We start from the raw sequence: 27,904 nt of genomic DNA, 5'->3' as shown, positions 1-27,904 counted from the left end.
GAACTGAACATTGGCATCACCAAACGGTTGAAGAATACCGAAATCCAGGAGGGAGAAGATTGCACTTTTGAGTGTATTTTGTCCCATGAAAGCATTGACGACTTCAACTGGACGCTGAACGGGAACAAAGTGGAAAGCGGTGGGCGATTTAAAGCCTCTAACATGGGTCGGAAATATACACTCAATATCAAAAGCGTGATTCCTGATGATGCTGGGGAAATAATTTTCACTGCCCGTGGTCTAACCTCCAAGGCTTCTCTGGTTGTGAAAGGTAAAGAGATCAGAAAGGTTCTGGGGTTTGATTTCTTGTGTGTCTTTTCATAAGGTTTGTCAGTAAATCATGAAGGCAAACTCTTGTTGTGATCAAAGTGAAGAGCAGCCTTCTCTGGGAGCCTCGAAGCACTGAGAATTTTTCCTTAAAAACAAGAGAAAGGCTGAAACTTTCAATAGATATTTAAGACTTGCAGAATACACTGGGTAGTGTAATTGTACAGACAATTGCTACCCAGACTGTGTGCAACTGAGATAATCACCCAGGGCTCCCAGGGTAGTCAGTAGAGAGAAGAAATAGGTAGTTTTCAGACATGGTTCAACATCCAGTTAGTCCTATTTAGCCCAAATTAAACTGTTTCTTGAATTCTATTGCCTGTACTTAGCAGATCACTGCTGGCTGTAGAGGGAGTGCCTCTGCTACGTATCTCTGTAGCATGGATGTCTGCATTTAGTGAGGTAGATCCCACCCTAAGTACATGCCTAGAGTAGCTTCAGTGATGACAAAAGGACATCCCCTGAAATGGATGTCCCCAGTTCCTGTAAGCAATCATTAGTATTCACCGAGAGTCCATAACTGCAATTAACGTGTACTAAAGAGCAAGATTGCTTTTCCCTTCCATTTCCTTGGGGAATGTGAAAAGTGATGGTTACTTGAATTGCAAAACTTCTGACCATATAGTGATCATGATTTTTATTTAAAGCTCTATTTTTTTCTTTTTTTTCCTCCTCTTCAGAAAAGCCCACCGAGGTTACAAAACAGCTGGAGGATAAAACATCAGCAGTGGGGCAGGACATCAGCCTGAGCTGTGAATTGTCAAAACCTGATGTGAGCATCAGGTGGTACAAGGACGGCAAAGCAATCCGAAAAAGCCAGAAATATGACTTGCACCAAGAGGGAACACGGGCCATTCTGGTCATCCATGACTCCACGGTGAAGGACAGTGGGGAGTACACCTGTGAGACAGAGGTCTCTAAAACCAAAGCCAGGATCACAGTGCAAGGTCAGATATCTACAGATACCTACAGCCTGTGGGAGATGTTTTTCTCTTCTGTGTCCCTAAACAGAACCAATTTTTAGTTTTCAAAAAATGTCATGGATTAAAAGATTTTAAAGAAAACTGAAAAAACCCACCTTGTAGGCACTGAAGAATCTTATACGCTACATAATGAACCAATAAAAGTTAGCCATTTGAATATGGATGATCAAAACCATATGGGTTTTGCCAGGAAAGATCTCATCAGCACTGTACTATGGCATTAAGCTTTCCAGGTATCTTCTGGAAGTATGTTATCTGATATACCCTGTGACATGAGATGAACCTGGTGATCTTCTCAGATCCTTTCCATCTCTATATTCTGTGATTCTACAAGTTGGGGCAGAGGGTATTCAAGACCATTCTGTATGCACAGGACTTGTTTGGGTAACAAATCTGTCTCTCTCTCTGGTTCTTTTTTTCCTTCCAGAAAAACCTAATTTTTTTGTCAAGGAACTTTCAGATCTGAAAGTTGATGAAAGTGGAACTGCAGTTTTTATGTGCCAGAGTGAAAAAGCCGCATCCTCTGTGGTCTGGAGGAAAGGCATAGCTGAACTCAGGGCTGGCAGGAAATACGAGATCACGCAGAAAGGACAAGTCCTGCAGCTGACCATAAATAACTTGGAGAAAAGTGACAGTGACACTTACAGCTGTGACATTGGTGATGCCCAGTCCAGAGCCAAGCTAGTTGTGCAAGGTAGGCGTGAGAGGAATGTGGTTGTATGTCCTGTTTCACCATTAGGAAACATTCTATGCATAGGCAAATCTATTTCTAAGCATACAGGTAGCAAAAATATAGCAGGACGTGCAGAGCAATTTGTTGATTTGAAACAATCACACCTGGAGTATTTTGGGTGTGATTTAAAACCCAAAATGCTGATGTGAGGAGAGTCAGGTGTTCCTGTGTGAACATACGATGGATATGATTCAGAGTGTCTGTTATTAGATGAGGGAAAAATTATTCTGCCTCCGGGCTTTTCTCCATGTCCCTTGATGCAGTGGTTTCTAAGAGGAGGTGGGCGAATAAGTGGTCCAGGGATCTCTAAGTGCTTAATGCCCCTCTGCACCTTAGAGATGAAGGGTACAACCCAATCTCCAGCTGAAGAGTACAACCCAGCAGCTTTCATTTGATGGTACGGGCAGTAAATGAGCTGTAGTGGCCAACGTTAACAGCAGAGTAGTGTTTAAGGGGAAGGAGTGAGGTCTGGTGGTTACTGCTCCTCACAGTTCTCTCTGTGGAGTCCCAACTGGGAGAAACCCTTGAGATTAAATTGATGAAACAATGAAGAGAATAGGAGGAACAATTCACGAATAGACAGTGTGCAGTGGCAGTGTCCACTTATTATAGTTAATTATTAAAGATTAGAGGATAGAGCCAGACACCTCCACCTCTGATCGTCTGCCAGAGCAGCCATGAGAAGCAAAGAAGTGAACTTCATCCCCATCACGGCCTCAGGATCTGAGCTACCTGAACTCGCTGTGAGATTTCTAACACCAACTTTCCTGAGTGAAAAAGTACTTCTCTGTCACAAAGCTCAAGGAAAAAGTAAAAGTTCCCTGTACTGGTATAAGTAGGAGCAACATCAGATGTATCTTGGTATGGAGTGAAAACCTTATTTAATTTATTTATTTAGATAGGCGTATATCTGTCTATATTTGTACAGACAGGTTTTCAGGGCTGCTGTTTTGTTTCCTTCCCAAAGCTGCAGTCAGACATTCTATCCACTTCCTATTGTGTTTGTGATTAGACTAAACTCAAAGAAGGTGTTTAACATTTTTATCAATGACATAGACAGAGGAATTGAGAGCACCATCAGTAAGTTTGCAGATGACACCAAGCTGTGTGGTGTTGTCGATAGACCAGAGGGACGGGATGTCATTCAGAGGGACCTGGACAGGCTGGAGAGGTGGGCCCAGTTGAACCTCATGAGGTTCAACAAAAGCAAGTGCAGGGTTCTGCACCTGGGCCGAAACAATCCTCGGTATCAATACAGACTGGGGGATGAGGTATTAGAAAGCAGCCCTGAGGAAAGGGACTTGGGGGTGCTGATGGAGGAGAAGCTGGACATGAGCAGGCAATGTACACTTGTAGCCCAGAAGGCCAATCACATCCTGGGCTGCATCAAAAGAAGTGTTGCCAGCAGACCCAGAGAGGTGATTCTGCCACTTTGCTCTGCTCTGGTGAGACCTCACCTGGAGTACTGTGTGCAGGTCTGGAGCCCTCAATATAGAAAGGACATGGACCTGGTGGAGCAGGTCCAGAGGAGGGCCACTAAAATGATCAGGGGGTTGGAGCACTTCTGCTATGAGGACAGGCTGAGGGAGCTGGGGTTGTTCAGCCTGGAGAAAAGGAGGCTCCGGGGAGACCTCATAGCCGCCTTCCAGTACCTGAGGGGGGCCTACAGGAAGGCTGGGGAGGGTCTGTTTACAAAGGCCTGCAGGGACAGGACGAGGGGCAATGGTTTTAAGTTGGAGAAGGGGAGATTTAGATTGGATATTAGGAAAAAGTTCTTTACCATGAGGGTGGTGGAACACTGGAACAGGTTGCCCAGGGAGGTGGTTGAGGCCCCTTCCCTTGAGATATTCAAGGTGAAGCTCAACGAGGCCCTGGGCAACCTCGTCTAGTTGGGGGTGTCCCTGCTGACTGTGGGAAGGTTGGACTAGATGACCTTTGGAGGTCCCTTCCAGCCTGGACCAATCTATGAATCTAAGATGGGTCTGGGTGGTCCTAACCCATAGAAAGCAAGTCATATTTGCTCTAGAAAAACAGAGGGGTTGCCGTGGGAGGGATCATCTGCTGAGTGTTGTCTAGAGTCCAATGATGCTGTCAGAGCCGCATCGTTTCAGCCTTTCCAAGTAGTTCAATTAAGAGAAACTTTATAACACTGGATTTGCATTGTACTGGCTACTTGTTCTGCTATGTGTGTTCTGCTGCTTTGAAGTTGTCTTCATCCTATATTGGTGTGTGTCCTGTATATATTATCTTCCTGTGAATGTCTTTTTTTTGTGTGTTCAATAACAGGGGAATTGTGTTTCAGTCTTCTGTATCATGAACATATTTCTGTCTTGAAATACTCACATGGGAAATCTTGGAGTTTTCCATATCTATTTTCATGCTAGAAACTGAAGATTCCAGTAATTGATATGTCTATGTTCCTTTCAGGCCAGAAAGTGCTAATAACAGAAGACCTGGAAGATGTCACTGTGTTAGAAGGAGAATCTGCCATGTTCAAATGCAGAATCTCTCCCGTAGACTATAGCAAAGTGCAGTGGTTTTTGGATAAAACCCCACTCCATACCAATGAACTTAATGACATCCAGTCTCAGCCTGGTGGATATCACCTGCTAACGTTGAAAAAACTCTCACTGAAGGACTCGGGGGTCATTACATTTGAAGCTGGTGATAAGAAAACATCTGCCAGTTTGGTTGTTAAAGGTAATTCAATCATAAAAACTGCAGGAGAGGGAAGAATGTGTAGAAATAAGTATGGGTTAATGTGGGTAGGTGGAACAAAAGAACAAAATTGCTACAAATTTGGCCCCATGATGTATATGTTCCATGCGTTACCTATACAATGAAGCTAGGGCTGGGGAATGAACACTTTGTAATTCTGGACATCTCTCAGAGTGTTTATTGATCTCTAGATGGGAATGCTATACTGTAATGATGCTACGTTGGATGTGTGGTCCAGTTTTTCTTAGCCAAGCCGATAGGGTGATGATAAATGAGGAGAAATCAATTATTTCAAGAAAAAAAAAAAAGTGAAATCAGTAAGTTTTAAATTTAGTTTTCATTGTTTAAAAGGAAACATTATGTGTGCTTTCTGCTATTCATTGTTGACAATTAATTGTTTTCTCTGGAAAAGTTAAACTGAGTTAAAAGTGCAATGTTAGTCTACTTCTATAGTGATGGGGAAAATGAATGCCAAACAGCCCAAGACTACAGGATCAGAGAGGTATTTTCTTACTGGAAACAAATATTTCTCATTGCCTAGAGATGTAAAACACGCAGTCTCCACTGTGTCAGGTCATATTCTCATTCTTTTCAGAATCACCATGTTCCTTGCTAAGAAAGGTCTTTCTTGCAAAAGGCTGATTCCTTTTGGTAACACTAGTATGTGATGCTATAGTTCCAAAACCAGGTTTTGGTTTCCTGATTGATTGGATTTTTATGAATGAAAAAGCATTAAGCTAGGGGGGATAAGATCTACCTTGGGCAATTTAGCTATTGGAATCTAGCTTAGACTGCTTCTCTAAGCTGCGTAGAAAGACAAGCACTTCCAGAGAGCAGTTCATCTTCTCTCTCCTAATGACCTACTTTAGAAGTGAGTATCTGGTCTCTAGAGGTGTCTGTCATCTCCCAGTTGTTATAGAGACACCCTACATGACCAGTTTGGGCTATCTGCCTGGTTTTAGGTGTCTCATAGTGATGAGATGATACCTGCTCTAGATGACTGGCTTTGAGAAACCTGTATTGCACCTCCCTTTCCACATTCAGTTAGAAGGTTCAAACTAATCAGCTCACACAGAAAAGGGTTTAGGAAAATCATGTCGTATTTAGCGAGATGCAGGAGATATTATTTATGTTCTTCAACAGGGATATTGTCTTTTCAGTTTCTCCCAGATGACATTAGGTATTTACTCAATGACTCTTTATGGCATGACTGGTGCCTTCCTGGGGACTTTATGTCATGAACATCAAATTATTTGTGACTAACATTGACCTGTAATTTTGATACAAGTAATCTCAGATGTAAATCTCACAGATTACTTGTGATCTGAAAACCCGCACCTCTTCTGAAACATCTCAGATGGTTTTTATGTGATTCTAGAGAAGCCCTGCATCTTCACAAAGGAGCTGGTTGATACTGAAGTCACTGAGGGAGAGGATGTGATCCTTCACTGTGAAACCTCCAAATCAGACAGCCCTGTAAAGTGGTGCAAAGATGGGAAGAGCCTTAGGAATTCTTCCAAGTATAACATCAGCCGGTCGGGATTTGAAGCCAAGCTTGTCATTCACAGGGCGGAAGAAAGAGACAGTGGCAGATATGAGTGTGAGGCTGGAGCAGCTAAAAGTAGTGCGGTTATTACTGTCAAGGGTAAGAACATTTGGAGTGATGGTTTGGGTCTTAACTCATCTAACACCAAGGTCAGAGTAATAAATTGAAATAAGAACGTGAAACTATACTGAAAAGGAACCTTATCTCTTTGCACCGCAGTGCAGGAGAGGTTCTCATCAAGTCATCTGGGACAGCACCCAGAGAGGTGACAGAATGTGAAATAGGAAAATCCTTCATTTTACCTGATTTTAGTTCGGTGAAAGTTAAGTGCCTGAGTTTTCTCAAGCAGAGAGCAATGGGTCGGTAGAGAAGAGTGGGCATCTCTGTAGGAGATCCGCACAGCCGTAAAGGTAATACAGAGAAAGGATGAATCACCTTCTGAAGCTGTCTCCACTGATGGCCCTCTCTAAGGAGGGAGCTCATACACCCACATTTGTCTGGGTAACTGCTTTAAGCAGCCAAATTTATTGAGTAGTGCATCCAAAGTTTTTATTCCAAAGACTGGAAGATTCCAAAGACAGGAGGTGGTATCTGAAAGGTTGCTGTCTGAAGCATTGCTGTCTGAGTTGGAGAAAAAGTTCTCTTCTTAGACATGTGAGACTTTAATGTACTTCCTTGAGCATTTTGGGTAAGAACCATGTACTACCACCACACGCTGCCCACCTTAAAATTGCTCCAGCCTGTCTTAAGTCCCTGCTCCAGCCTGAGGTTGAGGAGGAGCTTGTTTCCAGTGAACAAAATTGCTCATTCACATGGGCAGGTTCAAGCAGATACAGGGAAGGCCCTTAATGGCACAGGCTGGTTTTAGGCTGACTAGTAGCTACCCTACACGTACCTGGATTAGAGAAGTCAATGTGAACAAAAAGCACTTGGATCGTTGGAATAGTCAACCTGAAACTCAGAGCATGACAAGGGAAGGCAAGATGCTCACAGTATTTATCTAGAGCACAAAGAAATGAGTCAACGTCAGGCTGAGATCTGCTGTGCAAGGAACGAGAAGACCTTGATGACATAACAAGAAGAGAAGCGATGGTTAACGGTCCAGATTTGCTATGCCTTTCGTTAGTACTGAGATGCTTTCCCAATACCTGTATCACAAAAAAGAAAGGTCTATGCTAACTTTAGTAGGACCTGGATCTCACCCATGATGAAGAGGAAATTTCCTATTAGAAAAAACCCACTCATAATGAGTGTTAAGCAACAGCTTCATTTTTCCCTTCACAAAGAAGGGCGTGGAGGGCTTTGATGCAGGATTTAAACACACGGATTCAGATCGCCAGTAGATGTGAAGGAGTCAAGTCATCAGGATGCCTACAACAAATTACAGTGTTGTAGCTTTCTTTTATCTATTAGGGTCACAACAGAACAGCAGAATGAAAAAAAAAAAAAAAAAACAGGAAAAAAAAAAAAACCAGGAAAAAAAAAAAAAGCCCAGTAGCCACGTGACACCGAGTGACCCAAACTAGAGGTAAAAGGGAAAGAGAACAATAGGCTGTAGTTTTTCTGCAGCCACAGGGCAGCTGCATCACGGATCAGTAGCTGACTTGCATATTCATAAGACAGCAGAAGCCAGGAAGAAATTAGGGTTGTGTTTTTTTGGTTTTTTTTATGACCTGAAAGGAAAACACTTCAGTTGAGGTTTTTTTTTTTCAGTGGGTGCCTTCTCTACACTAGCTCACCTTAAAGCCTTGAATCCCAGGCTGTGATAGAGCCTGCACAAGAATCTCCCCAGGGCCCCTGTCACGTACAGCTGTGCTTTCCTCTCTGTGTATGCTCTGTGCTGGTTTTAAGTCTGTATTTGTGTCTGATAAAAATATGTTGTGGAATTTTTTTCTAATAAATCAATAATAAGTCACATCCCTGGAAGTGTTCAAGACCAAGCTGGATGGGGCTTTGAGCAACCTGGTCTAGTGGGAGGTGTCCCTGCCCATGGCAAGGGGGTTGGAACTAGATGATCTTTAAGGTCCTTTCCAACTCTAACCATTCTATGATTCTATGAGTACTGCTGGTAATGACAGAAAGTGCTTTGCCATTTCTTTGTGTCCTCTGTGTTATGCGCGAGTTGATCTCAGTAAAGTCTTCTGGTTTTTGTGCCAGTGATCCAGGCTCTGACCACCCACCTGCAACATGCTGTTCGTGTCATTAATAGTAGGGCAGCATCTGCCACTAATGTTAATAATGACAACAGTAAGAGTCACAATGTCTTCAGTAGTACAGATAATAGTTAAATGGAAAAAAACCCCATATGGTCTCAAATATTTTGTGCTGCACCAGAGTGCTGGCAGCCAGATGTGAGGTGTAAGAATCTGTTTACTGTTTGCTACTGCTTTTCTGTTCCTATGGCTTTCTATCTGAATAGCAAAGTCTGAAACAAAAAGGAAGAAGTTATTTCCAATCTCATGTGTTTCCTTAAACATCCGCAATGTTCTTTTTCAGAAACACCAGTTCTTTTCAAGCAAGAGCTCCAAAATGAAGAAGCTAAAGAAGGAAAGCAAGTCAAGCTGACCTGTGAGCTCAGCAAACCTGATACCCCGGTGAAATGGATGAAAGGAGACACTGTTCTCTATGCCAGCGAGAAGTACGAATTTAAGCAGCGGGGTACTGTGGCAGAGCTCATTATTCGAGACGTCAAATCAATAGATGCTGGGGAATATACCTGCAGCACCGGGGAACTGAAGACCACTGCTCGGGTGAAAGTAAATGGTAGGCAGTTAGATGTGTTGCCACACTTTCTTAATGTGTTCCATAATTAATTTTCTATTAAAAAAAAATGTCACTTAGCACTTATTTTTTTGCGGCAGTGCCATTTACAAATTCGTATATAACATTTAAAAGTAATATTGCATACTTGTAAACATCTGTATGCATTTCATTCATGTGTTCTCATATTATGCATCTGGGATTTTAAATCTGTAACTTCCCACTGAGCAAAAAATAAGTGCAAAGAGTTCGTTTTCTATACCCTACATGCCATAGTTCCTGACCTATCAGCTTTTTTACATGGTTGTGATTGAGATTGGAGTTGGAGTTGGAAACCAGGAGCATGGGAGCACAAGAAGAACATGAAAGCATAAGTCAAGTCCAGTCCCTGATTAACGGTTAGACCCCCAAACTCTCAAATGCACCCTTTTTTAAAGGCTCTTGGATGCTATCTACACTCCCTAGTGCCACTAAACAAATGCAGTACCTTCAGTAATACAGCAAAAGTATTATGTGCTGGAGCAGAAAACAGGAGAGGTACAGGGCATGAACACTGTTACAGAGCCCTGCAGCAGAGAATTTGTTAGATGAGGATGCTCAGAGGACTCTGAAGGGGTCCTTGTTAAAGATGAAACTTCCCCCATGTTCCTAGGAACCCACAGTGACATAACATCTGAGGAGGGATTTCTTCCTCCTCCCAAGCAGAACCACTTTGATGCCACACGGCCAAGGGAGAGTCTAAAGCTGCTCTGCTCATTTGGAAACAAAGCAGTTTTAAGGGGTGACAGCCATCATGGGGGAGTAGTTGTACAGCAGGTCAAGAGGGCATGTCCTAATCCCTGGCTCTGTGTTCTAGCTGTGCCTGTCCTTTTTAAACAAGCCCTGGAGAACATGGAAATGGAAGAGGGGAAATCTGTCTCCTTGCGCTGCGAACTCACAAAGGCCGATGCCACCGTGGTGTGGAAGAAGGGAGAAGCTGCCCTCCAGGCAAGTGCCAAATATGAAATGAAGCAGAAGGGGACAGTGGCAGAGCTGGTGATTCATAATGCAGAGCCAGAAGATGCGGGAAGATACACCTGTGACACTGGAGACCAGCAGACCACAGCCCAAGTCAAAATCCATGGTAGGAATAAGACACCTGCTTGTGACCATTTGTTGTTGTTCTTGCCGTGGTCCTGCCAGGTCCTGCGTGTTTAGAGTGAGCGTTCAGAGATTAAAAAAAAGGGGATCAGTACAAACCAAAGGCAGCTCTGGCTGGGTCCATTATGTCCTCTGTTTTCTAAAACATAGCAATCAAATATACCTGACAGCAATATATTTCCTTGCCTCTGAAATAACGGTTCTGCTTTCTGCTCTGGACAGAGGTGTTTGAGCTCTAAGGAAGGTAAGAACGGCCTCAGCTACATATTTTCTTAAAGAATACACAATTCTCGTCTGCACTTTCTCAGCAAGTTTTTCACTTGCCTGTGACCATCAGCATTTGGGCAGCAGCAGAAGGCTAATTACCTTGATATTGGGAAATAATTGTTTTGTTTTTATTTTCTCCTGAACTCATGGTGTGTTATTGTAAATGCGAGCAGTGTCCTGGAATTGCAGGTAGGTCAGAGCTTATTAGCTGTGCCAAGAGAATTTGTTTTGGTTTTAAGTCTCGTATGAGGTCACCAGTTGGTAATGATGCTCCTCAAGTAAAATGAGAACGCTTCATTCCTCAGCTGTCTCTGCACTCATCAAAGAAGACCTGAAAAGTGTGGAAGGTGTGGAAGGTGGGACTGCCACCCTGCAATGCCAGCTGAGCAGAGAGGCCCCTGTGGAGTGGAGGAAGGGGCACACTCTTCTCCAGCCGAGTAACAAGTACAGGATGAGGCAGGAGGGCACAGTGGCTGAGCTGCTGATCCACAATCTGGACCCAAAGGACGCTGGAGACTATACATGTGTAGCGGGGAACCAAAAAACCACAGCAGCCTTATCAGTGAATGGTAAAAAGTCAGCAATAACCTGTGAAACTCTGGAACGTTTTTGTCCATCTCTTCCCTCCTCCTCTCTGTACATTCCCTCACAACACCTGCCTTCATGTCCTGCTTCTACATTTTTCATCCTTCCACTTTTTCATGTTGCCATGTCACTCCTCTCCCCAACCTCCATCCACCATCAGCTTTCATTATGCCAAATGTTGGACGTGTGTGTGTTGTGTTGTCTTCTCACCCTTCCTCAAGTGAAGGGTGCTCACGTGTACGTCTGTTTTCCTGAATTAGTATGGAAACATAAGATTCCTTGGGATTTTCTGTTAAGGAGGGCTCATCATCTTTAATGATGAGGATGAGGTTGTCATTTGTATGCATGATCCCAGTCAAGGTCACGCATACTTTGATTTTCACAGAATAATTTACTAGAGTTGGTGTTTTTTTTTTTACCGGCCACAAAAAAAAGGGCAGGGTGTGCTTAAGGGTGTTGGAATAAGGCTTAGATAGACAATAAACGACGATTCAGCCTCTGACCAGAGATCTGGGCAGGCTTTTGGGTTGCAACCCCTTTTCATTCTGCATCTCTCAGCCCTGCCAGTCCGTTTCAAAAAAGAGCTGAAGAACGAGGAAGCCACCGAGAGCGGGACGGCCACGCTGCAGTGCGAGCTGAGCCAGGCGGTGGGCTCGGTCGAGTGGAGGAAGGACGGGAAGGTCTTGGTGCCAAACGGCAAATACAAAATGAGACGGGAAGGGCGTTTTGTCGAGCTGGTAATCCAAGACCTAGACTTGGCTGATGCTGGGACCTATACGTGCCTGTGTGGAGACCAGAAGACAACAGCTGCTTTGAGAGTGAATGGTAACCGTTCTATCCATGTTTCTCATTAAGTCCCCAAATTAGCATGTTTGATAGCATTTGCTTGTCACCTGAAGCTTGGTCAGTGTGACTTCTTAGAGGTTTCATGTGCTTGACTCTGTGGTGCCAAAGTCACCCTATTAGAGAATATTCCATTGTGCTTTTATTTTTTTTTGCTCTGACACAGCACAGTTATGTTGTATATTGTTTTCTCTAATTTATTTCTCTCTGCTCTAGGAGATTTTACCCCTCTTTCAAACATATCTACCCAGCAGTAGTGCATTTTTGGTTAAATGTGTACACTGCAGCCCAGTAACTAATAGCAAAGTCCAGTTCACTTCAACCTAGTGCTGATTCCTTCTCTGTTGGTGTTGCATCCTTCAGCCTTGCCCATCCTCTTCCAAGAAGAAATGCTGAACAAAGAAGCTACAGAGGGGGAGGCAGTCACTTTGCACTGTAAACTGAGCAAACCAGCCCCGGTTGAGTGGAGAAAGGGGAATAAGGTCCTCAAGCCAAGTGAAAAATACAAAATAGAGCAGGAAGGTCCCTTTGTGGAGCTGGAGATCCGGGATTTGGATTTGGCAGACACTGGTGATTACACCTGTGTGTGTGGAGATCAAAAGACTACGGCTGCTTTGACAGTAAATGGTAAAAAGAAATTCTCATCACGTGCCCCAAGTAAACCTGTATAATTCCAAATTCTCGTCTTCTTCTTTTTCTCCTGTTTCATCTGGTCCCTGTATACTTTATATCCTCCCGTCTGCTGATTTAATTTTTCTATCCTGTTTTCCTTCTCTCTCTCTCTGTCCTTTCACCTGATGCCCTCTTGATGTGCTGTTTGTCTTCCTAGATGTTCAAGTGACAAGTGTAGTACAGGTCCCCAACTCAACACAATCTCCCCAGTCCAGTGCAGCACCTTGTTTAAAAATTTTTCCATAGGGATTGACCTAAAAGTGGGAATATTTACTTTTTGCAATTTAGGAGCAACAAGTGTAGCAGTCTAAGAGGAACAAGTTTCCCTCAATGTACGATGTTACACAAGGACTATCTTAATGAAAAATTGCCTTATTCTACTGTTATTCCCAACCATTTATTTTTTTTTTTACCAAATTTGACTTAACTCTTCAAAAGCATATACTTTATCTCTGCAGAAACCTGACAGTGTGTTTGTAACTGTTCTGGTTTAAGGGGCACTATTTATAAGAATACAGACAGTGCCAGGAATCAGGTACTTCTGTAGAACTGCTGCTTTTCTGAAGGGAAACAAAATGCTTTGGGTCTCATATTGAAATACAGCCTCTGATTTTGCCCCTTTGATTTTACGGTGTATACAGTGAAGGATAAATGGCTTGTCAACTAAGTTTGCAGATAGACAAACTCGCTTTTAAAGCAAGTTTTAAGGTGTGAAGGCGAAATATTAAAAATCAGACTGAAATCTCTTTTGAAATATTAGAGATTGGAACAAAATCCTGGAGTGCGAAGGTCTTGTGGCTTTGGTGACACGCAGGTTGAGGGAGATAAGAGAAGAAAGTGAGCAGATCATGAGTCAGGCTTTCTCAGGTTTGATGCCGTGTCCGTGTTGCGTTTACTCTGCAGTCCTGCCTGCTCTTTTCACCAAAGAACTGACAGATGAAGAAGCCACAGAAGGTAAAAGTGTCTCTCTGCGCTGTGAGCTGAACAAGGCTGCTGCTAACGTGGAGTGGAAGAAGGGCTTCAAGACCCTCAAATCAAGTGACAAGTATAAAATGAAACGCGAAGGTGTTGTTGCTGAGCTTATAATCCAAAATCTAGACACGACGGATACTGGAAATTATTCCTGTGTGTGCGGAGACCAGCAGACTATGGCAGTTTTAACAGTACATGGTAAAACAAACAAACCAAGACACATACTAAAAGTAACTGTCCTGTTTTCTCTGTTATTTGGACAGAGAAAAGGTGTTAGGTTCCATCATTTTACTTTTCCCCTTGAAAGTTCCCTTGTTAGACTCCCCATTATGCTCACGCCCAATAAGATGGATTGCCTCTAAGGGACTATGACTTTTAGGGATTTTAAGGTTTCATAAAATTCCCAAGGGTTAGGTTATTCCCTGGAATCTTATTCCCATACTTCATTCCTGGGACAATACATATGGGCCAGTTGTCATTGCATTCAGTTACTCTCCTACGTAAAGCAAGCCAAAACCTTCTAAGGGACAACTGTTCCCAGGGAGAATTTTGATTTTTACTGCAGCTGACACGTTTGAAAGGATATGTCAGTTCAGGTGAAAATACTTGTTTTCCCACCATGTATTGAAATGAGCAATTTCATTTCAAACCGAAGTTTAAAATGGAACTCCAGTGTTTCATTTTTTTTTTTTAATACACAATGTCTTTTTGTTTCCTTAAGTATGTGAAAACATAACAAACATCCTCCCATTATGATTTAAAACATCATATAAGAAAAACCATTTTTTTCAGAAATTTCAAATTAGTATTCATTCTTTTAGTTTGAAATTTCCCAGGAAAAAAATGGGTTTTCTTCTTTTGTCTGTATTGATTTGTGACTCTGAGTACATGTAAAAAAATCTCTATGGATTACCGCAAGCATTGAGTCCTTTCCTGTTGAAGGCATTTCTTCCTCATACCGATTCATGAAGGCTATTGATGATCTGTGTTCTTGTATTGATAAATCTGTGCAAGATAAAAGGAAAATTAAACACTGACGTTTAATTTTATGTCTTTGGAGCGTTACATCTCACTGCTCATATTGCTGTCCTTCAGCTTTGCCTGCCTTTTTCAAAGAAGGATTGAAGAACAGAGAAGCCACAGACGGTGCAACAGCCACTCTGCGCTGTGAGCTGAGCAAGGTTGGGGTCCCGGTGGAGTGGAAAAAAGGGAACAAGACACTCAAACCCAGTGATAAGTATAGGATGAGACAAGAAGATACCGCTGCAGAGCTGTTGATCCGAGATCTGGAGGTAGAAGATACAGGAGAATATACCTGTGTGTGTGGAGATCAGAAGACCTCAGCTGTCTTGACAGTCCATGGTAAAAAAAGTTGTTCTTTGTTATGGTAGCAGTATCTCAGGGAGATCCTTTTGCTCTGGGAGGTCTCTCACTTGCTTTGATGGTTGGATTCTGCAGCATTTTCTTGCTTTGCTGGCTGTGTTTCACCCTATCTCCTACCATCTGTTGGTTTGAAGCTGGTGGCTTTATGGCAAAGAAGAGTTGTGAGAATTTCTCATCTTAGTCTTCACTGTTTACGAGTGAAAAAGGCACCTGTATGTAAGGCCAAAAGTGAGCAGACCTCCAGGAGTTCTTGGAGGGTTTGTCCCTGCGTCCAATAGATGTCAGTGGATTTTGGTGCTTAACTTGAAGGAATGATCTTTAAAAGCATTGAATCCAATGAGAGGTTTTTCCCTTTAGGAAGGAATGTCTGCCCTCTTCCTTTGTGGGGCTGTGATATATTCTGCCGAGGAAATAGCACTTTTCAAAAAAAACCCCAAACAGTTATTCTGCAGGTCCTGATTTAGGGAGTAGTGAGACAGGTTTTGTTCCTGTCTCTGCCATGGTGAATAGCAACAAGCTTTGGTTGCCCCTCCAGCAGAGGCAGTTCGTATATAGTTCCAACAAATGAAAGAATAGTTTTTGAGATAAGTGCTAAGGATAAGATGCTTCTAAGGGCAGGGTCAAAACTGTGGAGGCAAAACTGTCTTCTCTCAGATTTTCTGCACGCTTCTATTTCCTCTCTTTCCCCCAGCTGAAGGTATTTCTGTTCCTCTAGTCCTCTGAGCTGGCACTTTCTTCCCTGTGCAAGTTGCTTCCTTTTTAATTTGGTGGCAACACCATAAGGCAACTTGCTGAATGCTGCTAGAAAAAGCTCTGCATGCCTGGTATTAGAGACATTACGTCCTTGGAAATTATGGCTTCAAGGTGCCATGGCTTTTTTTTCTGAACAAGAAAGACAAATTTTGGTGTGAGGAAAGGTAGAGATCTCCAGTTAGCAGTGCTGTCATCCATAGCAATGACTTTTGATCAAAAGTCAGGTTGTTAATATTCAAGATAGATGAACTGGGACTGAAATAGGTAGAGAGGACTACCAGAATGAGCTGGGAATCGATGAGTATCCTGCATAAGTCAGTATTAGAAGCAGGTCATGGTGGCAATTATCCCTGTGAGATCCTGCAGTAGTTTTCCAGTAGATGCAGTTTTCAAGACTATATGATTTGTTTTCCTGTGACAGTGAAGGACTGGCCTCAGGACCTAATATTCCTAATTTCCTCAGGGCCGGGTTAACAGTTTTGATGTACTCTCTGTCTATATTACATCCCGTAGCTTTGCCTGCACTCTTCAAAAAAGAACTTGCCAATATGGAAGCCACAGAAAACGGGACAGCCGTGCTGCAGTGTGAGCTAACTAAACCCACTCCGGTGGAGTGGAGGAGAGGGAAAAAGGTGCTCAAGCCCAGTGAGAAGTACAAAATGAGACTGAAGGATACCGTTGCTGAGCTGACAATCCACAGCCTGGAGGAACAAGATGCGGGAGATTACACATGTGTGTGCGGAGACAAGACGACTACCGCATCCCTGGCAGTGCATGGTAAAATACATATGTTTAATAGGGATTTTCTGCTTTGTCATCTGTGATCTCATGCAGGATCGCAAACTGGTCTTGATCCCACCTATTAGTTTTGAATTGTTATGACAGCTCTACCAACCACTGGTAATGTCTTTTATTGAAAGTCCTTCTCTTAGGACTGAGAAATAGCACAATACAGTCTTTTCTGTCCCTGTCAATGATTGCTGTCAATGGAATCTGGAAGCAGATCATGAAGACCTCGGTGAAGTCATAAATAGCACTTTCGATATTTCCATTAATTAATTTCTCTAGGCATATCACTGAGATTTCACTTGGTTTTCTTGAACGGAACTGAATGGTGCTCTGTTATGTTAACAAGAGAGACGGGCAGGTGAGAATGATACGCTGCAGCCTGGAATTTTAAGTAACATAGTGTTCATTTTAAGCGTTCATCCGATCTTAAGACAGAGCTGTGCGTAGTTCCTTGAAATCCTGGAATCAGTTTCCTGTTTTTATGTCCTAAAATGCCTTTAAAGCATACTTTCCAGTACTGAAATCGTAGTTTTATGAGACTGATTTCCAAACCAGTTGTGATATGCTGAATGTGGTGTGTTGCAAAGCATAAGGCAGGGACACCCTTGAAATCATCATTTGCCTCTCAGGTACTGTATATTCTAAAACTTTTAGAGATTAAAGGGTTTTAATCCAGTGGAGCAACCAAGACACAGTATTTCCTCAGTTTTAAAGTGCTCTCTCTTCACCTGTGATCTTCAGCCCTTCCTCCGCATTTTAAAAAAGAGTTGAAGAACGTGGAAGCCACAGAAAATGGCACGGCCACTTTCTGCTGTGAACTGAACAAGCCAGCAGCCGCCGTGGAGTGGAGGAAAGGAGACAGAGCCCTGGAGCCAAAGGGCAAGTTCACCATGAGATGTGAGGGCACAACTGCTGAGCTGGTGATCCATGATTTAGAGCTGACAGATGCTGGAGATTACACGTGCTGTTATGGAGATCAGAAAACCACCGCTGCACTAAAAGTGAATGGTAAAAAACAAAAATTAAAAAAAAAAATACATATATATATATATAACAAATTAAGTGGATTATTTTCAACCAGGTGTTTTTTCAACAGCATAGTAGTATCAGCTTTGAAATTGCAGCCCTGTTTCTGATAAATGTGGTTGGACATGGGCATAAATGCCTGAATCCACTGGTCAGTATCAGGCACAGATCAGGTGTTCTTTGCAAAAAATTCAGACAATCATCTTGGTATTAATTAATTTCTTTGCTCATGTTCAGTAGTAGTTGCTAAAAAAAGGAAAATCATATTATTGTGATGTTGGTTGTAAAGATGTTAGAATCTTAAAGTTGAGAATGTTACATTTTAGTGATGAGATTTTTGATACAGTTTTCAGTGTGTCAGCATAATTTGACGGTCAAGTTCAGCTAGAATCACTGTCTGAAGAGAAATCTGATGGTAAAGTGAGATTGATGCCTCAGATGCAGTTTTATTTATGAGGTTTTCCAGTAATTATTTGCATTGCAATAGAGCTTAGGCTTTATTTTCCATTGGGGTAGGCAATACCCAAAATAAGGTATGGCCCAGTCTTGGAGAGTCTGAAGAACTTGAGAGTGGTGGTTCTCTGTTTCATGCCATAAACCATACCGTAAAGAAAGGTCTGACTTATGAATAAGGTGGTTTCCGTCTTTCCAAAGTCACTGTTTTATGGTTCTCTGAGTGGTTATCAATCCTGCTTAATTAGGGAGGACTTTGCTTGTCACATTTGGTTGACAGAGCACAGACAAATAGCTACTTGGATAGCTGCCATGGTCATACATTCTGCTCATTTTGAACTCCTCAGCCTTGCCCGCATGCTTCAAGAAAGAGATGAAGAATGAAGAAGCCACAGAAGGTGGAACAGCCACGCTACAATGTGAGCTATCTAGGGCTGCCTCCGTGGAGTGGAAAAAGAAACACAAAGTGCTCAAGTTGAGTGAAAAATATACTATGAGACAGGAAGGTACTACAGCACAACTGCTGATCCATGCTTTGGAAGTCAAGGACTCTGGGGAGTACACCTGTGTGTGTGGAGACGAGAAGACTACTGCAGCACTGACAGTGCATGGTAAAGAAAACAGAAATGAGAAATTTTTGTGTGATGTTTCTCCTGTTTCCTCTAGAAGCTTCAGTACTGACACACAATGAGTTCTTTCTCTAATCTTGCCATCATTAATTGTTGGTAATGGATTTTCCTGGTTTTATTGCGATTTTTATCTAATTCTAACTAGACTTGTAGTTCCCTTACTATATTAGCGTTTTCCCTGTGTTCTTCTTGCTCTTGTTGGTGCACAACTATATTGCTTTGCACCACACTGAAGGCTTAAGGATTCCATGTGCTTAATCTTTTTGTTCTGTTTTACTTACTTTTCACTTGAGGCTAGAGAGATAGAGCAGCAGGAACATTCACGCTTCTTAGAGTGATCTTGGATTTCATGTTACGTTAGGATTCGCCAGATAATTTTAAATGCTGCAAACGAAACTTGATAAAATACAACTTTTTTTATGTAAGTCTGACCAAGGATCATGTAGATTTGTATTCTGGTATTGCAGAATACACAGCATTATAGTGCGAGAGTACTTCACAGTCCTCAGTCAAATTCATCTGCAAACTTTCCTTGGAAGAGAGGGAAACTAACTTTCCACTACTAACATAGGACAGTAGGAAGTAGTTTCAGCCATCTTTCTCACCTGGAAATTCAGTAGGTCGATGCATTGATTTCTTTTTACTGCCTAGTCTTTTTGATCTTGGTATTTACCAATAAAACAAGGATGGTTTCAGTCTTGAACTTTTTCTTTAACCATGGAAAACAGAATTGGAAAAGACCTCTACAAGTCATCTAGTCCATCCTTGAGCCCCAAGTCACCATCGCACCTATTTAGCCCCACTCCAGTGCTGAGGAATTTGCCGTTCCTCTGGACACTCATTCCATGCCTAGCCACCCATACTGCCAGAACGTTCTTCCTAATTTCAACAAAAGTCTTTCTCCAGCTGGCTTAAGTCATTGCTTCTTGTCCCATATGCTGTAGAAATAGAGAAATATTTTCCTCTCTATGAAAGATTTGAAAATTTGTATCACTTCTCCTTTCTGTCTTCTCTTTTCTGGACTAAGCACCTTCAATCCTTTTACTCTTTCTTCATAGGTCATGTTTTCTAGACTTCAGCTCATCTTTATTGCTTTCTGGACCATCTTCAGTTAATCTACATCTTTCTAGAAGCATGGAGGCCAAAAGCAGACTACAGTGCTCCATCCGAGGCTTTGCCAGACTGGAGTAGGATGGAAGGACTTCATGTGTCTTGCATATGATACTGTTTTATATATCCCTATTATGATGTTTGCTTTATTCACATCCGAATTGCATTTTTTTGACTTGCATTTGCTCCATGATCCCTTGTTAACCCCAAATCTCTCTCTCCAGATTTGCTGCCTATTATTCCACATCTTGTATTTGTGGTGTCGATTGTTTCTAAATATAGTATTTTGCACCTGCTCTTGCTGAATTGTAGCCTAGTTTTTCACCACAGCTTCATCAAGATCTTCTTTCTCCTAATCCTGTTTAACAAAGTGCTTTTAGCTTCTCTCCCTTCCCAGCTTGAGATCCTATGCAAAGTTAATGACTGTTCTGCATTTCATTGTGAAAGTCGCTAGAGAAAATGCAAAATAATACTGGACTTCAGCGTCCTGAGGAACTCTGTTCAACTCATTCTTTCATTGTGAGTGTAAATCACAGCTGAATGCTCATTATCTGCCTGTGGTTTTCAAACTGGTGGTGTTTCCTACTGTAGTTCCACCTATGCCTAAGTCAGGGTTAAGAGCTTTACTGAAACAAGTTCGTATAACATACACTATGTCATTCTGCCGGTGAAGCTTATTAAACTATGACAAGAAAAATTACACTGGTCCACTCCTTCATGAAGAGAAAAGCTCTTGGTAAGTCCAAGTCTATTGCTACAATATTTTTCAGAGAATTAAAGCTAAGCTGAAATGGCCAGAATTCCTTGGATCCTCTCTCTGCTGTCCCCTTCTTATGCCTTTTTCCAAGACAAGCGCTGTGAATGAGATTCAGCTTGTAGATCAAGACCAGTGATCAAGACCTAAGCTCCCGTTGTTGTCAGTGGAGATCTAGTCAACTTAGTGTCCCGGTTTGAAGTAAAACCGAACCAATTTTCTGTTCTGTAACTTTACACCCTAGCTAGGCCTCCTCTAACTCTCTGAAATTAACGGCATATTGTGGAGAAAACTGCTCGTTCTCAGAGTGATAAGACCAATGTTTGTGCTCCATGCCAAGGAACGGTATGCAGGGAGGCCCTTGCTTATATTTATTGCTATAACAACCAAGGTCAGCCAATTTCGTTATTTGCCCCCTTAGAGGGTCGGAAACGGAAAAAACGTAGAGGGGTCACATCGGTGGGGAGGAGTGGACAGGAGAGGTGACCCAAACCTGACCAACTGGGGTATTCCATCCCATCTGCCCCATGCTCAGTGTAAAAGCTGAGGGATCAAAGGGTTAGCCCTTCCTGCGATGGCCGACGTCCAGAGAGGACTCTGTCTGTTCATCTGCCTTTGATCCTGAGCCGTGTGTTCCTGACTCCAGAGCTGGAATCCAGTTCCCATTCGTCACTGAGTCCAGTCTGGGACTTCCCCAGTGCCTGCCGGTGACGTAACTGACATCCTGGGAGCTTGATACGGTTTTGTATATATTGTATCTATTTCATTATTTTCTTCTTTATTTTTATTTTAATATTAATTTTTCATTAAAGTAGTTTCGTTCATTCTAAACTTCTGAATCTCCTTATCTCTTTCTCCTCCTCTCTCCTCTTTTAGGGGGGGGGGAGGGGGGGGAAGGGCCATCTGCCAGTCCGGTTTTGGTAAATTCAGCCAAAACCACGACACTTAGTCAATGGAAGCCAGGGAGACATCCAGTTGACCTTACAGCAGGCATTTACACTTGGTCAGCTCCATTGGCTCCGTTGACTTTGTCTGGATCTTTCTTGACTGTCCTGGGAGCTTAGACTCAGTTTACATGATGCGAACTAACTGTGTGTGAGACTCTTTCCAGCTCTGAGTTTCTGTTTGTTCTATACTTTTGGAACATCACCCATTGTCTTTGATTTGTCCAGTGTAACTGTTAATGTCTGATATTGATTGAGCCTGTACCTTAAGTATTCCAGGACAAATTTCATTACACCAAGGTGCTTTGAGAATATTCAGTTTATTTAAATGTTCTCTAATCCATTTTTTTCTTATCCTATCCAGAATTCCTATTATTTTCTTAGTTATCATTAACTTGTAATATTAAAGAAGAAAAAGGAATTAAACACTTCAGCTCTTCCCATGTTACCTGCCATCAACGTATATTCCTGAAAATTGATAGACCAACTTCTCCCTTCTTGTTTTTCTTCATTCTGATCTACCTACAGAATGTCATTGTATTATTTCTGCTTCTTTCTAGTTCAGGCTGGCCAGGTTTCCTGGGGTTTGCATGCATATTCTGATACAGCCAAGAGCGTCAAGTTGAACTGTGAGGAGAGGATGAGGAAAGCTCCTGTTGCTGGATATAAATACACACAACTGTGTCTGGAGACATTTAATATCAGCATCATTTTGCAGGTTACCTTTCACCTGCTCTTTCATGTTGGTCTCTTTGTCCATGAGATGACAGAGTCCAGGAATTGGGAACTGCCCTTGACCTTCTTGAGACAGGCAGGGAACCTGGCCGTTCCGGGTTTGCCTCTACATTTTGTAGTATTTCTTTTGTGCTCATCTAAACTCCCATAATTTATAGGTCTCTTGAGTTTCAGGACATTGAAGAATTTGTGATTTAGGCAGGGTATTCCTAGTGATCCTTGGAGTGAGGTAGTCTGTAATTATGCCCTTATTATACTTTCTTTGAGAAGTTTTCCACTATCTTAAACTACCTTGTCCTTTAAGTTTGCTTCTTTTTGATCGTAAGTAACAATTATTTAATTATTGAAGCTTACTTTCTTGTTGATCACAGAATTTCCTTTTGCTCTTCTCAATCATTACTTGTCCTAAAATCCATGAGCTCTCCTGCTTCATACTGGGTGTATGACCAATGAACCTCCACATCCGTATTCTCAAGTATTTCTTTCTTGCTGGTCAGTCAGGAATTGGAGATACTTCTCTGCTGTTCTTTTATATCTATTGTATATCCAAAAGCATTTCCCACCCCATTTCAAAGACGTAGCAGATATTGTCCCATCCTGCTGCTCCCACACTACATATTACCATGTTACCATCCAGTCTTATGCTCTGAACGATTCAATTAGTTTTTCTAAAAGCACCTGCTGTGAAGATCTTATAGCAGATTTCCCCAATGGAGAGATTCTCCTTTTTCCTTTTCATTGTTACCCAAGCACTTTCAGGAGGTCTCTCTGATTCTGCTCTTCAGCCTCATTCTAACTCTCGGGCTGGATCTGTTGACATCCTTAATGTGTAAGGTAAAACCCTTTCATTTTTTCCTTTAGCTTTTTTTTCCTGATCATGGTGTAACCTGCTATATCAATTTCCTGAGCTGAATTATATTGAGAAAGTTACAGTTTTGACCATACGTGAAGTTTTCCCAATCAGCATATTTACCCACTGGAAATCCCTTTTGTGTCTATGATACAAATTATTATCTTCCTTCTGTGAGATGATCCTCATGTCAATAACTAGGCATGGATAGATATTGATAAACATCAGGTTCATTTTTTTTTTTGGTGGTCAGGAACTGCGTATCATGAAAATGTTTACTCCTCTGTTTCTCAGCCCTTCCTGCTCTCTTCAAAGAAGAGTTAAGAAATGAAGAAGCCACGGAGGGTGAAGTAGTCACTCTGCGCTGTGAGCTGACCAAGGCCGCTTCAGTGGAGTGGAAAAAAGGGGACACAGTACTCAAACCTGGCGAGAAATACAAAATGAGGCAGAAGGATGTCACTGCAGAACTGGTGATCCATAATCTAGATGAGAGTGATGCTGGTGATTATACCTGCATGTGTGGGGATAAGCAGTCCACAGCTTCCTTAGCAGTGCATGGTAATAACCAATTTTATCTGGATATCTTCATTATGGAGATTATAGTTTGAATTGATTTTTTTTTTTGGTCCGTCTTCGTTGTTATCTCTACGTAGTTCCTCTCAGCCTGACTTTGCATGTCAAAGTCACGAGAATTAATCTGCATTTTGTGATTTAAGGGGAAAAACCTTCATCCCATTTCCTAATACAAAGTGGTTTTAGGACCTGATCCCTCAGGTAGATGCGAGGTTAGGCCGGAAGACAGCTCCCCACTGATGCCCTCACCTTTGTTTCCCTGACCCGTGCCCTTCAGGCTGTGTTTGCTGCTCCAGTTTTAACCCTCTGTCCATTGCATCCTCAGCGCTGCCTGCCCTCATCAAGGAAGGCCTGAAGGACGAGGAGGTGACAGAAGGTCAAGCAGCCACTCTGCGCTGTGAGCTGACCAAAGTTGCTCAAGTAGAGTGGAGAAAGGGAAGCAGTTTGCTAAAAGTCAGCGACAAATACAAAATGAGACAGGAGGGTACGGTCATGAAGCTGCTTATCCATGATGCAGAGTTGAAAGACACTGGAGAATACACTTGTGTGTGTGGAGAACAGGAGACAACAGCTGCTTTGACAGTGCATGGTAAAAAAACATATATACATATATCTGTGTCACTGTGCATTTTTCTCCATCACCCCATCGCTATTGGTTGTGTGTTCACCTGTGGCTGAATTTGTTTCTTTAAATTCGTAAGCTGTCTCTAAGGTCTGGTTGTGTCCAGGCTGCTTTTCTGTTCCTGTCTATTGGTTTGTCCGAAGTCCCAGAATTATGAGGAAAAGAAACACTTTCCACCTTAAAATGTTCTCTGCCTCTGTACCACCCCACCCCTCCCATCACCTGTGTGCCATGTGTCATTTTTAATGTCCTCTGTCCGTTTTGTGACCTTCAGCCCTGCCTGCACTTTTCAAAGAAGAACTGAAGGACCTGCAAGCTGTGGAAAGCCAAACAGCCACTCTGCGCTGTGAGCTGACCAAGGCTGCAGCTGTGTCATGGAAGAAAGGAAATAAAACACTCAGGGCAAGTGAAAAATACATCATGCGGCAGGATGATGCCCTCGCTGAACTGGAAATTCGTGATCTCGAGCTGCAGGATGCGGGAGATTACATCTGTGTGTGTGGAGACCAACACACCACCGCTTCTCTGACAGTGAATGGTAAATTCGTCCTGTGGATGACCGTTCATTTTTTGTTTCTCTGAAGCACCTGTTGCTGTATGACGTGTTCACCTATCAGCTTTTTCCTAGGAATTACTTTGTGTTCAGGAAAGGAGAACTTCTTGGTCTGACACTTAATTTAGGTTTGATATTCCCAAAAAGTGTCCATTTCTCCATGCAGACAAACTGCTGTGTTGTAAGTTTAAGGGAATAGCGCCTCGGAAATGCTCCTGGTAGACCAGCTGAGATGTCCTGCCTTAGTGGAGGGTGGCCCTGTGATAAATTCTTCAGATTGCATCTTGAATCCATCCAAAATGTATGGATTGTACTTTGACCTGTCAACTCAGCACTTTTTTTCCTTGCTGTCGCTGCTGGATTTAGTTTTCCAGATCATCATAGTGATAACCTCAACCTCAATGACCAAAGTCCCTGACTTGGCCAGATTTGAACTTCAGTTGAGATTTCATGATGCTGATCACAAATGCAGAGGTCTTTTAGTTTAAATACATTATTAACTTTCCATTCCCAGCCCTGCCGGTGCTTTTCAAGGAAGAACTGAAGAATGAAGAAGTCCAGGAAGGAGCATCAGTCTCTCTGCGTTGTGAATTAACCAAAGCAGCTCCTGTGCAGTGGAAAATAGGGTCCAAAGTGCTCAAAGCAAGTGACAAATATCAAATGAGACAGTCTGGCACCACTGCAGAGCTGGTCATCACTGGCCTAGAAGTAAAAGACGCTGGAGATTATACGTGTGTTTGTGGTGACCAGAAGACAACAGCAACCTTAACAGTTCATGGTAAAAAGACCTTATTAAAATTAATAAATAGTTTTATAGATAGACATCACTCTGAAATTCACCTATTTCTGCCCTTGGTCAGTAGATTTTCCTTGGTTTCCCCCCTTTCTCTTCATTCTATGTACAGCTCATTTCTTACTGGGAAAGACTAAGGGGAAATTTTGAGGTTGTTATTAATCTGCCTCCCTTTGAAAGGAGAAAATGAGATATTTCTTTCTACCCAAGTCCCCTCCTCTTGGACATTTACATTTTCCAGCTTTTCTCCACCCCTATCCCCATGGTTCGCTCCAACCAGCCACACATTTATGGTCTGTCAGGCCTTCTGCTCTCCAAGCACTGCTCAAAGGAGAAGTGAGGGTTGGGGCAGCAGCAGATGTCTCTCTGCTGGTTGAACTGGCCACGGCTGCTCCCAGAGAACCAGATACCTTAAGCAAGTCAGACACGCAGAACGAGTTGACTTACTTTTTCAGAGCTTGGTACCTCTAACCTAGGTTTGAAGGATGCAGGGGTCTACACCCCTGTGTGTGGGGATCAAGACTACCTTGACAGGTATTAAAAAAAACCAAAGCCCAACAACACAGGTTATCAGCAGTTATACTATTCTTTATCCTACTAGCTCCTAATAAACAAAATAAATCCAGAAATAAATCCTTATATTATGTTAATAATCTCATTACTGGGTGTTCTGCTCTCATTAGTGAGTATCCACTTTAATGGAGTAACAGTCCTTGGCTATGAGGAACTCACTTGGGCAAAGAGACCCAGTTCTGTCCCCTACATTTTTTTTCCAAAATTTCTGACTCCCCTCAGGCTTTCTTGAGATGTCGACCTTTTCTGAGGCATCTGGGGAGCACCCTTTGTGTTCTGTACCCGCTTACAGTAGTTGTGCACAAGGCACATTTGTGGGTAAATGTTAATAATTAGTTTTCCTGTAGGTTGTTCTGTCTTTGGGTTATGATTTCCAAAATGGGGAATAGTAAGAATCTGAAATTCTTATTGCATGTAATGGCCTTTCAAACTTCAAGTTAAAATCAGAAGCAGTTTTATTTTGAAATCTGGCTGCTTTCATGCAGGTGAGGCTACAAGTTCTTAGTAAAACCAAACCAGAAAATAACAATACCAGCCTCCAAGTAATCACACCTGTGTAGGTAGAATACTGGTATTTGTGAGTGCTGTTGACCCAAGGTCTGGATCTTTCTGTGTTGTTCTTTCAACATAAAAAACAACAGACAGCCGGGGAACTGATCCCTTATGGTAAGTGAAACCATGTCACACCTGAAGAAGGATACTTTCCGAGTTTCTGAACTTGGCTGTAGCTAAGCAGGTTTATCATAGGCTGAAAAAGGGAAGCATTGAGGGGAAATAACCCCAAGCATGAAAAAGAAATTAGGATTTTAACTCTGTTTTTCTGTTGACCATTTGTCCATGTTGCATCCTTCAGCTCTGCCACCGCTCTTTAAGGAAGAGTTAAAGAACAAGGAAGCAGAAGAAGGTGGAGAAGTCACCCTGCACTGTGAGCTCACCAAGGCTGCTCCAGTGGAGTGGCGGAAGGACCAGAGGATTCTCAAAGCGAGTGAGAAATACAAAATAAGGCAGGAAGGGACCAGGGCAGAGCTGGTGATTCATGAAATAGCTGAGGAGGATGCAGGAGACTACACCTGTGTCTGTGGAGAGCACCAGACTACAGCTGTCTTAACAGTACAGGGTAAAAATTATCTTGACCTCCTATTTCCTAACTGGAAACATCTGTCCTCTACTATAAGGTGTTCAATTTTCCATGTCTGTTTGTTCAACCTTATTAACTGAATTTCCATTCATTTGAAAGTGTTCCCTGCCTTTGATGACCTGCAGGCTGTGTATATTGGAAAATACTGCTCTACTTTTTCCTGTGCCATCCTTTTGTCTTTTCCTTTCCTTAAACGCAAACCTGCTGCCCTTTCATCTTTCCCTTCTGGCATTCCTTTCCTAGCATATAAACCCACTATTCTTTTGCCTTCGCTTTCCTGCATGTATTCTCTAAAACACAAATCTGTTTATTCTTTGCCATTCCTTTCTGGCATTCTCAACACCTACTATTTTAACATAGAATAGGGTATAAAAAGCAGTATCCAGAATAAGGCTGTGCTAGTTATAATTTCTTCTGTGCTGAGTTACCTTTATATTGGGGTTTGTGCCCATAACCTCTTGTTCTTTTGCACAAAGACAGATTTGCATTGGGAGACTGATTTTCTAAGCAGGAAAGAATAAATTCTTTCTGTGACCTTCTGGTCTTATTTTGTTGCAAGAATCAGTTGCTTTGCAAACAAAACTGGTGTTTCAAGTTTAACTCTGCTTGACATGTACTACTATGGAGTCAGATGCTAAGTTTGAGATCTGAGTTATCTAACCTTGTTAAACAGGTGGAAT

At 42.3% G+C, this 27,904-nt stretch overlaps 1 protein-coding gene across 1 annotated transcript in view; it reads left to right on the top strand.

The window, feature by feature from the left end:
- Positions 1–27,904, top strand: part of OBSCN (obscurin, cytoskeletal calmodulin and titin-interacting RhoGEF) — a 192,867-nt gene that overhangs the window by 60,707 nt on the left and 104,256 nt on the right. The window contains exons 31-46 of the mRNA XM_074157645.1: positions 2–271; positions 1,008–1,274; positions 1,738–2,004; positions 4,471–4,743; positions 6,140–6,406; positions 8,804–9,070; positions 9,924–10,190; positions 10,780–11,043; positions 12,266–12,529; positions 13,478–13,744; positions 14,642–14,908; positions 18,298–18,561; positions 23,267–23,352; positions 24,528–24,705; positions 25,235–25,498; positions 26,940–27,203. Coding sequence (XP_074013746.1) covers positions 2–271; positions 1,008–1,274; positions 1,738–2,004; positions 4,471–4,743; positions 6,140–6,406; positions 8,804–9,070; positions 9,924–10,190; positions 10,780–11,043; positions 12,266–12,529; positions 13,478–13,744; positions 14,642–14,908; positions 18,298–18,561; positions 23,267–23,352; positions 24,528–24,705; positions 25,235–25,498; positions 26,940–27,203 — 3,996 coding nt within the window. The remainder of the gene's footprint in view (position 1; positions 272–1,007; positions 1,275–1,737; positions 2,005–4,470; positions 4,744–6,139; positions 6,407–8,803; positions 9,071–9,923; positions 10,191–10,779; positions 11,044–12,265; positions 12,530–13,477; positions 13,745–14,641; positions 14,909–18,297; positions 18,562–23,266; positions 23,353–24,527; positions 24,706–25,234; positions 25,499–26,939; positions 27,204–27,904) is intronic.

Source organism: Numenius arquata, chromosome 12 (assembly GCF_964106895.1).
Source record: "Numenius arquata chromosome 12, bNumArq3.hap1.1, whole genome shotgun sequence".
Classification (NCBI taxonomy): domain Eukaryota; kingdom Metazoa; phylum Chordata; class Aves; order Charadriiformes; family Scolopacidae; genus Numenius; species Numenius arquata.
The sequence above is the reverse complement of the archived record's forward strand: the minus strand, read 5'-3'. Positions and strand labels throughout refer to the sequence as shown.